The 14706-nt window shown below is 48.6% G+C and overlaps 1 protein-coding gene across 2 annotated transcripts; it reads left to right on the top strand.

Moving 5' to 3' along the window:
- The first annotated feature begins 2872 nt into the window (after window positions 1-2872).
- On the top strand, window positions 2873-11308 carry ZNF771 (zinc finger protein 771). Of its 2 annotated transcripts, none has more exons than XM_043914744.1 (3): window positions 2873-2966; window positions 3621-3770; window positions 10249-11308. In XM_043914744.1, the coding sequence occupies exons 2-3, from the start codon at window positions 3630-3632 to the stop codon at window positions 11050-11052; spliced, it is 945 nt and encodes a 314-aa protein (XP_043770679.1). In that variant the 5' UTR covers window positions 2873-2966; window positions 3621-3629; the 3' UTR covers window positions 11053-11308. The 2 variants fall into 2 exon arrangements, with proteins under 2 accessions (XP_043770679.1, XP_043770680.1); XM_043914745.1 differs by having other exon boundaries at window positions 2896-3265.
- Window positions 11309-14706: the final 3398 nt, after the last annotated feature.

A 14706-nucleotide genomic window follows, 5' to 3' on the forward strand; every position in this document is an offset into this window, starting at 1 on the left:
TGGGTTAGTACCCTCTTCCTCTGAGCCCTTAACACATCAAGAGCTTCTTTAGAATAAAGAGACATTCAACAACAGCACTACCTACTGCGTGCTGGGTATTGGACATAGAAAGATGAACAAGATAAAATTTCTGCCCTCAGTTTCTATGCAGAAGATAGACATTGAACAAATATTTTCAAGTGTGGTAGGAAGCTTGCAGGTAGGAGAGAATCCTATATGATCCAATGCCTCGTCAAAGAAGTGGCAATTCTGTTAAGACGTAAACAATGATGTGGAACATGCTAAGAAAGGAGGAGGTGGGAGATGGGATAGCGGATGGTGTGTTCTCTGTACCAAGTCCTTGGGGATTCAGAAGCTCAAGTAAACTTCTACTGAGGCTGAAGGCAAATAGTGAAATGCAGAATAGTGAAAAGAAAGGTAAAGACTTTTCCAAATTCAACTTCCTACTGCCTAATTCTAAAAGGGGCCTGGCACACAATAGACCTCCCTCAATACTTTGGTGAATGATGTCCTTGAACATGATGTGCCCTTCACAAGAGTTCACAGTCTCACCAACTGCTACCTGTTTGTCTATCTGGCAACCCCCCACTCATCTTTGGAGGTCCTTTATCTCTTCAGTGAGGCCTGCACTCAATATCCACTCCCTTCCAGGGAGTTATTCACTCACCCCACTATTTTCCTGCCAGAACACCTATTATTTCCTTTTCATATGTATATTATATATAAAATATTATCTAGGCTTCCCTGGTGGCTCAGACAGTAAAGAATCTGCCTACAATGCAGGAGACCCGGGTTCGATCCCTGGGTTGGGAAGATCCCCCTGGAGAATATATTATTGGGTTTTAAAACTTTTTATTTGTTTTTGGGTGTGCTGGGTCTTTGTTGCTGCGCAGGCCACTCTCTAGTTGCGGTGCGCAGGTTTCTCATTTCAGTGGCTTCTCTCATTGTGGAGCACAGGCTGTAGTCACACAGGCTGCAGTAGTTGCGGCTCCCAGGCTCTAGAGCACAGGCTCAGTGGTTGTGGCACTCCGGCTTAGTTGCTCCATGGCATGTGGGATCTTCTCCGATTAGGGATCGAACCCATGTCTCCTGCATTGGCAGGGAGATTCTTTACCACTTAACCCCCAGGGAAGCCCTACGTGTGTATTTTAAAATCATTATCTTCTTCTTCTTCTTCTTTTTTTAAAATCATTATCTTCTTTACTAGACTAAGAGATTCTCAGGAACTAGCTCGGATTCCAGGTAGATACTTGTTCATGATCCTCCTTCTGCAAGTGTCTGTTCCCAAATCCTCCCACAGTAGGAGGACCTTCCAGTGGGGACTTTCACTGCTCCCCGCTGAGTCTCCTCACTGATTCTCTGAATCAGGGGGAAGCACGTCTGGCCTTTTGCTAGATTTCCAGCCATAATCTGACCCCTGCCTGCCTCTTTTCCAACTCCCACATGATATTCCTCTTCATTTGGCTCCAGCCACACAAGTCTTCTCTCTTTCCCTCAGACATGCCAACTTTAATCTCACTATAAAGTTTCTGTAGTTCTCTCTAGAACATTCTTCCTCTAGATTTTCAAATGATTAACCCTTTCTCACCATTCAAGTTTCATTTCATGTATTAGTTCCTAAGAGATGCCTTCCCTGCTCACATTAAAGAAGCCCCCAACCATAGCCACCCTCTGTTGCACCATCTGGTCCTATTTCCTTCTGATACTTATCCTTAGCTGAAAGTACCTTATTTACTTGGTGACATTTTGTACACCCTGAGAAGTGCCACAGTAGTCAAGGTTTTCGGCTCTTTTGTTCAAGACTGCATCTCCAATGTCTAAAATGGTGTCAGGCACACAGTAGGGCTCAAAAAATATTTGATGAGAGAATGAACACAAGTGGTTTGGGGGATCCTGATTGTATCATACTCATTTACCTTCTTTTCACAGCTCTGAGGAAGAGCAAAACTTTGACGAGATGTAATCCCAACATCCAAATTATGCTCTGGGTTCTGCAGACTGAGGATCAGGCTTCACTCCTGGCTCTGCTACCATTTTCCTCATGTAACCTCAGTTCTGAGAGATAATTTGGTGCAACAGAAACAATATGAGCTTTGGAATTTGTTACTTACCAGCTATATGACTTTGAGCAAATTACTTAAGCTCTCTAAGCTTTTAGTTCCCTCATTTGTCAAAGGAAGATAATATTATTGATCCCCACAGGGTTGTTGTAAGGACACTAGGGATTGTAAGCACTTACTGAATGTTATTTCTCTTTTCTTTCATCATTTCTGAATCCACATTGCCCCATTCATAAAATGCGAGAATTAGGTTATCTTTTTCAAGTGGGAAATACAAGAAGTGGGAAAATACAGATCTTTATATATGAACTATCTTAATTTTTAAATGTTGGGAATTAAAATTTGTAAAACCTCTCAGGCTTTTTTTGAAGTTTACTTTTAAACCTGAGGGCCAAAATACTTCTGTGGACTGGATCTGGTCTGTGTGGTATAAATTTCCACCTAGGCTACTGGGCTGTCAGAGATGCTATGACAACACTTACTGTGGAACTTAGGTAAATCAGTTTACCTCCTTGAACTTCAGTTAGCTCATCTGTGAAATGGACCCACCTTTGTGAGGAGATCAGGGGTGTAAAAGGCTTAGCATAACGATGGCGCCCAAGAGGCGCACCACACAATAAATGGCAGCGATAACTGGGGTGCCTGTTGGTAAGTATGTACTAAAGGGGCAAGGTATCCCAGAGACCAGGAAACCCGAAGGCAATGCCGGGAAAGCAGAAAAGATGGAAGAAGAGGCAAAAAGAGGGAAGGAGAGAGGTAAGGAGGCAACAGGGTCCGCCCTCCAGGCGGGGCGCCAGCGAGAGGCCCAGGCAGGGGCGGGAGCGCACGTGGCCTATTTCGGGCGGAGCAGACGCGCTTGGCCGCCACGGAGACCTCCGAGCCGGCCAAAGGAAACGAGCTTTGAAGGTAGGTCACAACTAGACTGCGAGGACGTTGAACACCGAGTAGGCCGGCCTGGGGTCTTTGGGAGTTAGGGGATAGCTGAAGGCGCTGGGTGTGGGCTTGCCACCCTCCCAGGGCAGTTTGGGCCGGACGCCTGGGTCCTCTGGCCCCTCCCCCTCGGGGGCGGAGTTTGTGTTCTGAACCAATGGCCGGTTGCCTCTGAGGCCCCGCCCACGCCCCGCCCCCGGAGTCGCGGCGTCGCAGAGTGCCCAACCGCCCGGCGCCCTGGCCTGGGGCAGCGCGAGCGCCCGAACCTGCGGCTGGTGAGTGCGCACCCCCCAGGGTCTCCGCCCCGATCCCGCCTCCAGCCCGTGCCCTAGAGCTCCGGGCCGCTGACCCAGGCTCCTGGGAGTGACTCAGCGCGGGGAGGGTGGCGTCTCACCGGGGCTGGAGATTCGAAGTGTTCAGGGCCTTGAATGCCAGGATGAGTAGCGTGAACGAGTCTTTCGAGCTGGTCCCGGGACAAGGCTGGGGCCTAGGGCCGGGTTGGGATACAGGGAAGAGGGTCAGACACAGATCTGGGCACGGGAGGAGAAGCCACGGCTGCATCGCCTTGTGTGGGCCAGAGCCATGGTCGGGGGGGGGCGGGTCCTGAGCTGACTCAGCTCCCTGCCCCAGGACACCAAGATGCCCGGTGAACAGCAGACGGAGGAGGAGGAGGAGGAAGAGATGCAAGAGGAGATGGTGCTGCTGGTGAAGGGTGAGGAGGAAGAGGGTGAAGAGAAGTACGAAGTGGTGAAACTCAAGATCCCTATGGACAACAAGGAGGTACGTGTCCCACACCACGGGGGTCCCATCGGCCCTAAATCTGGTGCAGGTCCAACCTCCCTCAGTCAGAAGCCAGGGATCCTCCCCCTACTTTCCCTGGACTCTCAGGCTTAGAATCTCAAGAGTTGGCCACCCATCCTTCTGTCCCATTGTCCATGCTGCCACAATACAGATGTCACGCCTACTGTGCCAGGCTCTGTGCTGGGTGCTGGAGAGTAAATGCCCTCCTCGGTTTCTCGTGGAGCTTGATGTATAGCAGGGTTAGACTGACAAGGGCGTGGAAGGTTTAAAGAGGGGAGTTTTAAGCAGATCAAAGTATGAGTTAGATTTCCCCTTTCCGGACCCTAGCTGCCACTAGGTATATTTCTATTTCCCAGAACTCTACAAGACTCCCACCCCAAGCCACAGCAGCCCTTGTGTCCATATGCAGGGTTTCTGGGCCCGGGTTCCCTGATTTCTTCCTGCACAGTGGCCAGTTCCCAGGAAAAGAAAGTTCTGCTGCCCCCTAGTGGGTGTGGTGGGGCCTAGGGGGAGGGGGCTGGCTTCTGTGGCCTCCTCTTCCAGTCAAAATAACTATTTAGGGAATTCCCTGGCGGTTCAGTGGTTAGGACTCCATGCTTTCACTGCCTTGGCCCGTTTAGTTCTGTTTTTCTCAGGCCTCCTTGGCCCATCCTCCTAGCTCAGCCTGCCTCTTCCGGCCCTGTGAATCCCCTGGTCTCCTTTGGCCTGTAAGTTAAGAAAAAGACTCCAGAGTTAGGGTGGACTTCCAACTCCATCAGTTACTTACCAGCTGTGTGACCTGTGGCAAGTTTAACCTCTTTGTGCCTCAGTTTCCTCATTGGTAAAAGTGAAATCATAATAGCACCTACTTCTTGGGATTGGAAGGATTAAATGAGTTAATACTTGTAAAGAGTTAGAACTGTGTCTGGCACACAATAAACACTCTGTACATATTTGTTGCTATTATTATTCATTCTTCCTCCTAAAGTTCAGGACTTTGGGCTAGGTCATCCTTCTGGAGATGTTTCAACTCATTTTTATCAAGGCCTCAATAAGGCTGAATCCTGGGGCTGGATGTGAACAGGGAAACCAACATAGAGGCCTAGACAGAGGAGTGAAGGCAAATAACTCAAGGCAGTAGGAAACGTTTCAGGGAAATAACTTTGACATGGGCCTTGTAAACTTAGTGGGAATATGGCAAATAGAGGAGGAGGAAGGGCATTCCAGGATGAGGACACAGCAAGTGCTCAGAAAAGATAAGGCCAGAGAAACAGATGGACCAGAGAGTAAAAGGTGTTTGCGTATAGTCAGCCTATAGATTTGTACCTACTGTGTTAGGTTATGCAGTGCCATGAGAAGCTTCAAATCAGAGAAGAGGCATGATCACATTTCCTTTTTAGAAGAATCGTTGGCTGTTATGGGGAGACCAGGTCAGGTAAGGCTGATGGCCTGCTCTAAGGTACTGGCAGCAGTGGAGGGAAGGTGGAAAGAAGGAGATATTTGGGAACATTGTTTGGAGTGGCTGGAGCTAAGGATGGGAAGGGTGGGGGTCGGCATGGCTAGTCATGAAAGGGCGGTAGGGCTACACTCTGAATGGTGTCACTTAGTGGTTAAAAGCATCGGCTCAAATCCTGACGACCACATTTACCAGCTTTGCCTCAACAGCTTTCTCAACTATAAAATGAGATAATGAAAGTAAGATCCTTGAAATCCAGAGTAAATATCACGTGGGTGACTGGATTTGGAGGAGAGTAGAAATATGAGTTACACACACACATCCCACAAAGATTTAGCACTGTGCCCACAAAATAGCTCATCAACTTGCTGTGTGGTCTCCTTGAGTCTGGGTTCTTATGAAATAGTGGTCTCCAAAGCTCAGTGTCCACATTCTGTGAGTCTCAGCTCTCACGTGGCCAGTCATTGTCCAGGACAGGCCCTAATTATGGTGCACACAGGGATTAGAGCAGTGTCTCACCTCCTATCAAAATCCAAACTATCTTTAATTAATAGAAAGATTTTCCCAGAGGGCTCTATGTGCATCCAATTCTGTCTTTTCCTGCTTAAAATCGAACCTTGAGTGGTTTTGTTTCCCTAAGCTCCCACGCCTGGCATTCCAAACTCTTCATCCTTCAACCTCATGGCTTCATCTCTAGTCGGTCAGCATCCTTCCCATGCCCCAGTTTCAAGTACACCTGACCTCGAAGACTTTGCCCGTGTGGTCATTTAGCCTGTAAAATGCTCTTTACTTTTCCCATCTGCTTTCTCTGGGAGTAGTGCGCCTCTCTTCTAGATCAGTTTTCATTTTTAACATGCATACATTCCACTTGGGGATCTTGCTAAAGTGAAGATTCTGATTCAGTAGGTTTGGAGTGGGATTTGAGATTCTGCATTTCTAACAAGTTGCCAGTGACGCTGCTGGTCTATGGATCACCCTTCTTGTTGCAATGAGTGAGGGACTCAGGTCAGGATTGTATTATATACTCTGTACTCCAAAGAAGGGAGATTTGGACAGCTAAAAGAATCCAGGGGAGGGAGACAAGCTGTGGAGGTGACCTCAAACTTGTCAGTGAGATAGGATTGCATCATGGCTGAGAGAAAAGGCATTTTGGACAATGACAGCCTTCCAGTGTAAACCCTGGCCCTGCTGATGGATCAGCTGTAGGGCCTTGATGGTCACTTACTTCTGAGTCTTCTATCCTTATTTTAAAATAGAGCTAATACAACCTAACCCAAAGGGTTGTGAGAATTTAAAACAAGAACATGGGTGAAAAGTATTTATTGCAGTTCCTGGCACATAGTGAGTGCTTAGTAAATGGTAGTTATTTATTAATTAGAAAAGTAATGGTTGAAGAAGAAACTGGAACGTTTGCTCTTTTTTTAAACTTAAGCAGAAAGGCAAAAATCACTAACTTTAAATACTTGGATTATCACATTATTAAACTACATCATATCCCCCTAGTGCTCTCATGTTAAGAGTGCAGATACCCATTATTCTAATTTTAAAATCTGACAGTCATAGAATTGAAAAGACATGTAAGTCTGGTATTTGCCAAACTTCATTCACGTGTCTATTGCTCACCTGTTGTGCTCATTTATTTAGTTGCCTTCAAATAGATTCACGTTGTTTTGATAAATAAATTTACCTTCATCTGAACAATAATGCTGATAAAACTGTGGGTTTCATGTGATCTGTTGTTTTTCTAATAACCATGAAGATAAATACATGATGATCATGATGATAAAAGTAAGCCTACATAATACTTAGAAGCCTTTTGCATTCTGTGATGTGCATACTTCAAGTCGGGAAATACTTAATGTTACCTAGCCTACCTTGCCCTCCTTGGTTCAGTGAGGCAGGGGGAGGGAGGGACTTGCCTGGGGTCTTAATGAGCTAGACTCAACCCCTCACCAAGATTCTTCCTGGGGCACCCAAGGCCTCTCCTCCTGGAGTTGGAGATTTCAAGGGTACTTGTGTGAAGAATTTCTTTTTCCCAAATTAGTGAATCCAGGGTTAAGAAAGTCCTCAGGCTGGTCGGTCACCTAAAAGAAGGGTGCCAAAGAAAAAAAAGGGGCCAGAAAAATATAGATATAATGAGAAAAATTCTTTCCACGATATAAACCCCATAGTTGTTAAAACCAGGGCAAGACTGGAAAGTGTGACCTTGAATTCAGACTGTGCCAAATTGCTGTGGGGAGTTTCTCAATTTAAAGTATCAAGTTGTATTTTAACCTTGAATCCCTCTTGGAGAGTGCCAGGCACTTGGAATCCAGCCGCTGGCACATCTTGGCACTCTGAGTGCAGGGAAGCAGTGTAGCCTACTGCTGAAGGATGAGAACTCTATAAAGTCAGTCCTGACTCCCATGGGCTATATCAATTTAATCTCTCTCAGTTCAGTTTTCTCAGTTTCCAAAAGATAATGCCTGATCCTGGGGGTAGGGGTGAGGGAAGAGGGGTGACAGGAAGATTTAATACAATAATGTATTATACATAACAACACTGTCAAATCTTACACTCTAATGTTGTTATCACTAATATCATTGTATAAACTGTTGTAGCCAGGGTTGCCTTGCTTGGTGACTAATTTTTCAAACTGCTTTGTTTCCACATTTCTGAAAAAGTGAAAGTGAAAGTCACTCAGTCATGTCCGACTCTTTGCGACCCCTTGGACTATATACAGTCCATGGAATTCTCCAGGCCAGAATACTGGAGTGGGTAGCCTTTCCCTTCTACAGGGGATCTTCCCAACTCAGGGATCGAACCCAGGTCTCCCACATGGCAGGCAGTTTCTTGACCAGCTGAGCCACAAGGGAAGCCCCACATTTCTGAGGTGGTTAACAAAAAGCTGCTGTCTTTTAAAAATTAATTAATTATTTTGGCTGTGCCAGGTCTTAGTTGTGGGATGTAGGATCTAGTTCCCTGACTAGGGATTGAACCTGGGCCCCCTGCACTGGGAGCATGGAGGCTTAGCCACTGAACCACCAGGGGAGTCCCAAAAAGCTACTGTCTTTTTTTTTTTTTTTTTAAGCTACTGTCTTTAACAAAGGATCTTGAAGGCCCTGAAGCTGCTCTCCTTACAACTTCAGAAAAAGGCCTTAATACTCCCTAATTGTCACCTCTCTTAAACTGTTTCTTTATCTATAAAAGAATAATGATAATTATTTGGTAGAGAAGGAATATGGGGAGACAGAAGCTAATGCTGTCTTATCCTTAATACACGCCTGGTTTTTCACTTGGTCATGAATTAATATTCTATTTGCTTAGTCCATGAAAGTGAAAGTGAAGTACCCCATGGACTGTAGCATACCAGGCTCCTCTGTCCATGGGATTTTCCAGGCAAGAGTACTGGAGTGGGCTGCCATTTTCTTCTCCAGGGTATCTTCCCAACCCAGGGATCGAACCCGTGTTCCCGCATTGCAGACAGGCACTTTACCATCTGAGCCACCAGGGAAGCCCTGCTTAGTCCATAGTAGAGATTCAACATCACTTTTGCTAGGATGAGCCTTCTCTTTTCTATGAAGGAAGCAGTGTGTCCTCAGTACTCCTCTTGACTGTTAGTGCAAACTGTTTTCCCTTCATCTGCCTCTTATAAAGCATTTCTTTTTCTGATTTTATCTCTAGAGACCCAGACCTCATGAAACTGACATATTCTCCAATTTTTTTCATTTCAGGCCTCAGAGTATTTGGGTTTCATGCTTGCTGCCTTTTGTGCAGCTTTAAAAAATGATAGGTGCTTGCTCTTAAAAGTTTATTAAAGAGTCTAAACTTGATTGTAGCCTGGCTCTAAGACACCATGCTCTCCTGGGTCTCTGACCTCACTAGCTGCTCAATCTCCTTTGCTGGCTGCTTCACATCTTGCCTCCCAGTTCTCTCTAGTCCCTGAACTCATCCAGTCTCAAGGCTTTAAAAATCCCCTGCAGGCTGATGTCTTCCCAGTTTACATCTCCAGCCTGGGCCTCTCCCCTGAGCTCCAGATGTGTCCAGGACAACTGTGGGTAGGATCAGAAACAGACCACAGGTACCAACTCGTTGTTCCCCCCGCAACACGCCCCCCCTCCCCCCACCATTCTGTAGATGACAACTCTGCCTTTGCAGTTGCTAAGCTCAAAATCCTTGGAGTCATCTTGACGCCTCTCTTTCTTTGTATCTCATGTATAATCTATCATCAGGTTGGCTGTCTCCAATTGCAGAATATATCCAGAAGCAGACCACTTCTCACCACTTTCACTTTCCACCTCTGTCACCTGGGTCCAAGCCATTGTCTTCTCTGGCCTGCAGTACAGGGGCCTCCTCGGTGGGTTTCTGCCCCTTCCCCTCCCTCATTCTGTGGAACCTTTTAAAATATGAGTCTTATCTGTCCCTCATTGCTCAGAACCTTCCGACATCTCCTCTACTGGTTCCTCATCAGATTCTCATTCAAGGATCTATGCTAAGATAACGCGCCTTAAGGACCACTCCATGGATTACTCCTCCCCTACTGTGTTCTGCCCTAGGCACTTTTTCTTGCCATTCCTGGAACAGAAAAACTCCTGCCTCAGGACCTTGTTTTCCCCTTTTCCCTTCCGGAAGCTGCTCTTTCATCTCCTTTAGGTAAAGGCTCAGATGACATCAGTGAGGTTTCTTAACCCTATTTAAATTTACACCATCCCCCCAGTACCAGCACCCCTTTTATCCATTCTTCCTGAAATTATGAGTTTAAAAAAAATTTAATGCTGAATCCCCAGTTCCTAGAACAGAGTCTGGCACATTACGCGCTCAATAAATTTTGGTTGAATTAATAAAGAATAGCTGGAACGACACCAGGCATTGTGATATGTGCGTTAATTCTCTCATTAGACGCACACAACAGTACTGAGAGGTGCACCCCTTGGCTTTAACTACTGTACAAACTGGGGACGGGGAGGCTGCAGCTGGTGGAGCCCCAGGTCTCTGGCTCCCGGGTCTCTCCGTCAGGGCTGACCTGTCCCCCTCTCCCCACAGGTCCCGAGCGAGGCGCCAGCGCCGTCGGCAGACCCGGCGCGCCCACACGCGTGCCGGGACTGCGGCCGCGCCTTTGCACGCCGCTCCACACTGGCCAAGCACGTCCGCATACACACGGGCGAGCGGCCCTTTGCGTGCACCGAATGCGGCCGGCGCTTCTCGCAGAAGTCGGCGCTGACCAAACACAGCCGCACCCACACGGGCGAACGGCCTTACGAGTGCCCGGAGTGCGACAAGCGCTTCTCCGCCGCCTCGAATCTGCGGCAGCACCGGCGGCGCCACACGGGCGAGAAGCCGTACGCATGCGCACAATGCGGCCGCCGCTTCGCGCAGAGCTCCAACTACGCACAGCATCTGCGCGTGCACACGGGCGAGAAGCCGTACGCGTGCCCGGACTGCGGACGCGCCTTCGGCGGCAGTTCATGCCTGGCGCGCCACCGACGCACGCACACGGGCGAGCGGCCGTACGCCTGCGCCGACTGCGGCACGCGCTTCGCCCAGAGCTCGGCGCTGGCCAAGCACCGGCGCGTGCACACGGGCGAGAAGCCGCACCGCTGCCCCGTGTGCGGCCGCGGCTTCGGCCACCGCTCCAACCTGGCGGAGCATGCGCGCACGCACACCGGCGAGCGGCCCTATCCCTGCTCCGAGTGCGGCCGGCGCTTCCGCCTCAGCTCGCACTTCATCCGCCACCGTCGCGCGCATATGCGGCGCCGTCTCTATATCTGCGCCGGCTGCGGCCGGGACTTCAAGCTACCAGCTGGAGCCACTGCCACCGAGCGCTGCCCAGATTGTGAGGGCAGCTGAGCCGCCGTCTCTTTTCTCCGCGGGGTGCGAGCCTCTAGCTGGGGAGGGGCACTCTGGGATTCCAACCTGGGGCTGCGTTAACCTGGACAACTCCCCGCCCCACCACCAGCGTCTTGAATAGGATGGGACTGGCAGGTCTGGCTGCCCTGGAACTGGGAGACAGGATTCCCCTACCGGGATCCCTGGAAACGTGCCCACTTCCCCCTCATTACATCCCCTCGGCCCATGTTAGAGTGAATAAAGTATTATATCCTCACCCCATCCGTGCCTGTGAATGAGGTGGGCGGGGAGAGGCGGGGAGTTGGGGGTCTCCCTAGGCTTAGGTGAATTAAGTGAATCGGCATGGATTCAAGTGGGGCTATAAGCCCAAAAGGGAAGTTCCAGGAACTGGGTTTGTGGGTGTGGAGTCATTCTGCACTTGCTCCTTGGCTATGTCTTCATGAACTCAGATCTAGAAAGGTTCATAAATTTGTGACATTCGTGATCAACGGGTAATGCATTTTGCAGAACTTTGGTGAGTGGGCATGAACATCATGCAACTCAGTCTAGCAGAGAAGCAATAGTGGCAACTTTGTGTGCAGGTGTATGCTCAGTCATGTCTCTCTGTCAATGGTAGCCCACCAGGCCCCTCTGGCTATGTAATTTCCCAGGAAGAGTACTGGAGCAGGTTGCTATTTCCTTCGGAATCTTCCCAACCCAGTAATTGAACTCATGTCTCTTGACTTGCCTGCATTGGTAGGCGGATTCTTTACCGCTGCACCACCTGAGTTTAAAGGCCTTCAGTGCTACATTATTACTAGCTCATTTTCATCCTCAAAGCATTCCAAAGTTAGGTAACTCACTTTACCTCTATTTCTGCAGATAAGCAGATAGGTACTGACAGCCAGTCAGTAGTCCCTTGGGGGACTGACAGCAGTCCCTTGTCACTGGGACAATGATGGTGGAGCTATTGGATAGGAGAGATCCTCAGTGCAATCTTGGAGTTTAGAGAAGCTCTTCTCAGAGGTGACATTTTTTTTAGCTGTGCCCTGCAAGGATCTTAGTTCCCTGACCAGGGATCGAACCTGCACCCTCCTCCATTGGAAGAAACGTGGAGTCTTAACCACTGGACTGCCAGGGAAATTCCCTCAGAGGTGACATTTGAGCTAGTCTTAAAATCAAGAGAGTTGGGGTTGGGGAGGTATGAAGAGAGCCCCAGAACCTGCATGGCAGACTTGTTAGAGCTTGCAGACATCCCCGGGGGTGGAATGTAGAGACAAGAAGCAAGGAGGTTGGCAGGAGACAGACCACTAAGGACATTGAAAGCCAGGTGAATGGTTTAGAGGCCACACAGAAGCCTTGGGGGATTAGAGGGGAGGGAGGGATCTGACATATTGTAGAACTAGACTTCATAGGAGTTAAAGTGGACCTGGGACACAGGAGAGCTGGGCTGATTTCACTTCTTAGCTTGGGGGACTGCAGGCAGTGTCCCTGAGATGGGGACACAGGATGAGGAGCAGGAGGGGAGTTAAGTGGCAGCCATTGTTGAGCCCAGTCTGGACACAGAAATGTGGAGGCATCAGGGAGGTGATAGAAGTAACAGCTCAGGGGTGTCAGGTCTGGAAGCTATGGCACCACATCCAGAGAGGGTACTCAAGAACTTGAATCTGTGAATAAACAGCCAGAGGTAGAAAGAAAACCGAAAGTGTCTGGGAAATCTAGAGGAAAGTGTTTCACAGAGGAAATTTAGCTGTCAGATGCTGCTCTGGTGACCAGTGTGTGTGTATGAATTCAGGGAAAGCAAAAAGAACAGTTTCAGTTGAGGTGTGTGCATGCTCAGTCGTGTTGTGTCTGACTCTTTGCGACCCCATGGACTGTAGCCCGCCAGGCTCCTCTCTTTGTGGAATTCTCCAGGCAAGAGTACTGGAGTGGATTGCCATTTCCTCCTCCACAGGATCTTCCTGACCCAGGGATTGAACCCGCGCCTCCTGTATCACAGGTGGATTCTTTACCCCTGAGCCAACAGGGAAACCCCTCCAGGGAAGGGGTGGGGGTGAAAGCCAACCTTGAGTGGGTTAGGGCAGAAATGAGAGAATAAGGAAGCAGAGTGGGTGGCTTGGCTGTGAAAATCATGATGGAAGTAGCTGGAGTTTTGTTGATTTTGCCTTATCAATAGGGAAGAGGCTTGATTATGCTTTATGGGCTGGTGGGAAGGGCTAATGGAAAGGAAGAGACCTTAATTATATAGAGGAGAGAGGAGATAATTGATCAAGGAGACAGGATGAAATAAGAGATCAATAAGATAAAGCTCTTGCTATCACTGACGGGAAGGTTTGGAACTTAAAGCAGTTCCAACCTGATGGATTCTCTTACCAGGGAAGTAAGAGAGGTCACTGGTTAAGAGGGAGTGAGGCCGTTAATAAGAGGACTGAGGCCAGTAAAGTGGAAAGCTTCATTTCACTGATGTGGAAACAGGGTGAAGGAGGCAGGCCACAGGTTATCTCTGAAAAGGAAGTGATGTGCCTGAGGTCACACAACGTGTGAATCATACATTCCCCACAATATCTTTAGATAGAAGTGGAACAAACAAATTTGCCTTGGGAAGGAAGGCTGTGACGGGGTGGGGGTGGGGGGGTGGGATGGGAAGTGTTAGGTATTCCAAGGTCCAAAAGAAAATAAGCCTTGTTCTGCTCCACACCAGACAGACCTGACCCTGATCTGTGTTGGGGGCCAAGGGAGAGGGGCAGAGGGCTCTCACAGCTCTGGGGTCTGATGGACAAGACTGGGGCCTGGAACTCAGGCCCAGGCCGGCCTTAACATATTTCCTGCCCTGGGCCCCTGAAAGTTTTGAGTTGAAAAGCAAACTGATAACAACAACTGCAAACTTAACAACTACCTACTATGCACCAGACACTGTCCTAAACACTCTACATTTTTTTTTTTTTTTGACTGCGTGGCATGTGGGATCTTAGTTCCGCGACCAGGGATCAAACCCAGGCCCCTTGCATTGGAAGTGTGGGGTCTTAACCATTGGACCACCTGGGAAGTCCAGCACTCTATAATAGCTTACTTAAACCTTACAACCCTACTAAGTAGATACCATTATTTTCATTTTAGATGAGGAAATGGAGGTACAGAGAGATAAAAATATAATGCACATCGTGTTGCATGCTAAGTTGCTTCAGTTGTGTCCAACTCTTTGCAACCCTATGGACTGTAGCCCATCAGGCTCCTCTGTCCATGGGATTCTCCAGATAAGAATATTGGAGTGGATTGCCATGCCCTCCTCCAGGGGATCTTCCCCACCCAGGGATCAAAGCTGTGTGTCTTATGTCTCCTGCATCGGGAGGCGGGTTCTTTACCACTAACACTACCTGAGAAGCCCCATAATGAACATCATCTAGTACCAAAGATGGCATCTGAGCCCAGATAGCCTGGCCCCAGAATCTGGGCTCCTATCCAATACTACATAAAGCCTCTGATCTTATTTAGAGAAGGGGAAGGGACTTACATGAGATCAGACAGGGAACTTTCTAGAAATCAGATCTCTCTGCTCTGCAGGTGGGAGGTACAATAGAAAAACATGGGAGTTGGGCTCACAGGCATTCTGGGTGCCCCTCTCCAGCATGGACTGAGACAGAGCCTCCCTGGCTGCCCTAGGAAGAGTCTAGAAGC

This window comes from Cervus elaphus, chromosome 10 (assembly GCF_910594005.1).
Source record: "Cervus elaphus chromosome 10, mCerEla1.1, whole genome shotgun sequence".
Taxonomy (NCBI): domain Eukaryota; kingdom Metazoa; phylum Chordata; class Mammalia; order Artiodactyla; family Cervidae; genus Cervus; species Cervus elaphus.

Bases quoted from the DNA above. Each gene is read 5' to 3' on its own strand.
- ZNF771 (XM_043914744.1), top strand. From the start codon at position 3,630: ATGCCCGGTGAACAGCAGACGGAGGAGGAGGAGGAGGAAGAGATGCAA. The intron at 3,771-10,248 runs GTACGTGTCCCA...CTCTCCCCACAG, and splicing joins TCCCTATGGACAACAAGGAG to GTCCCGAGCGAGGCGCCAGC.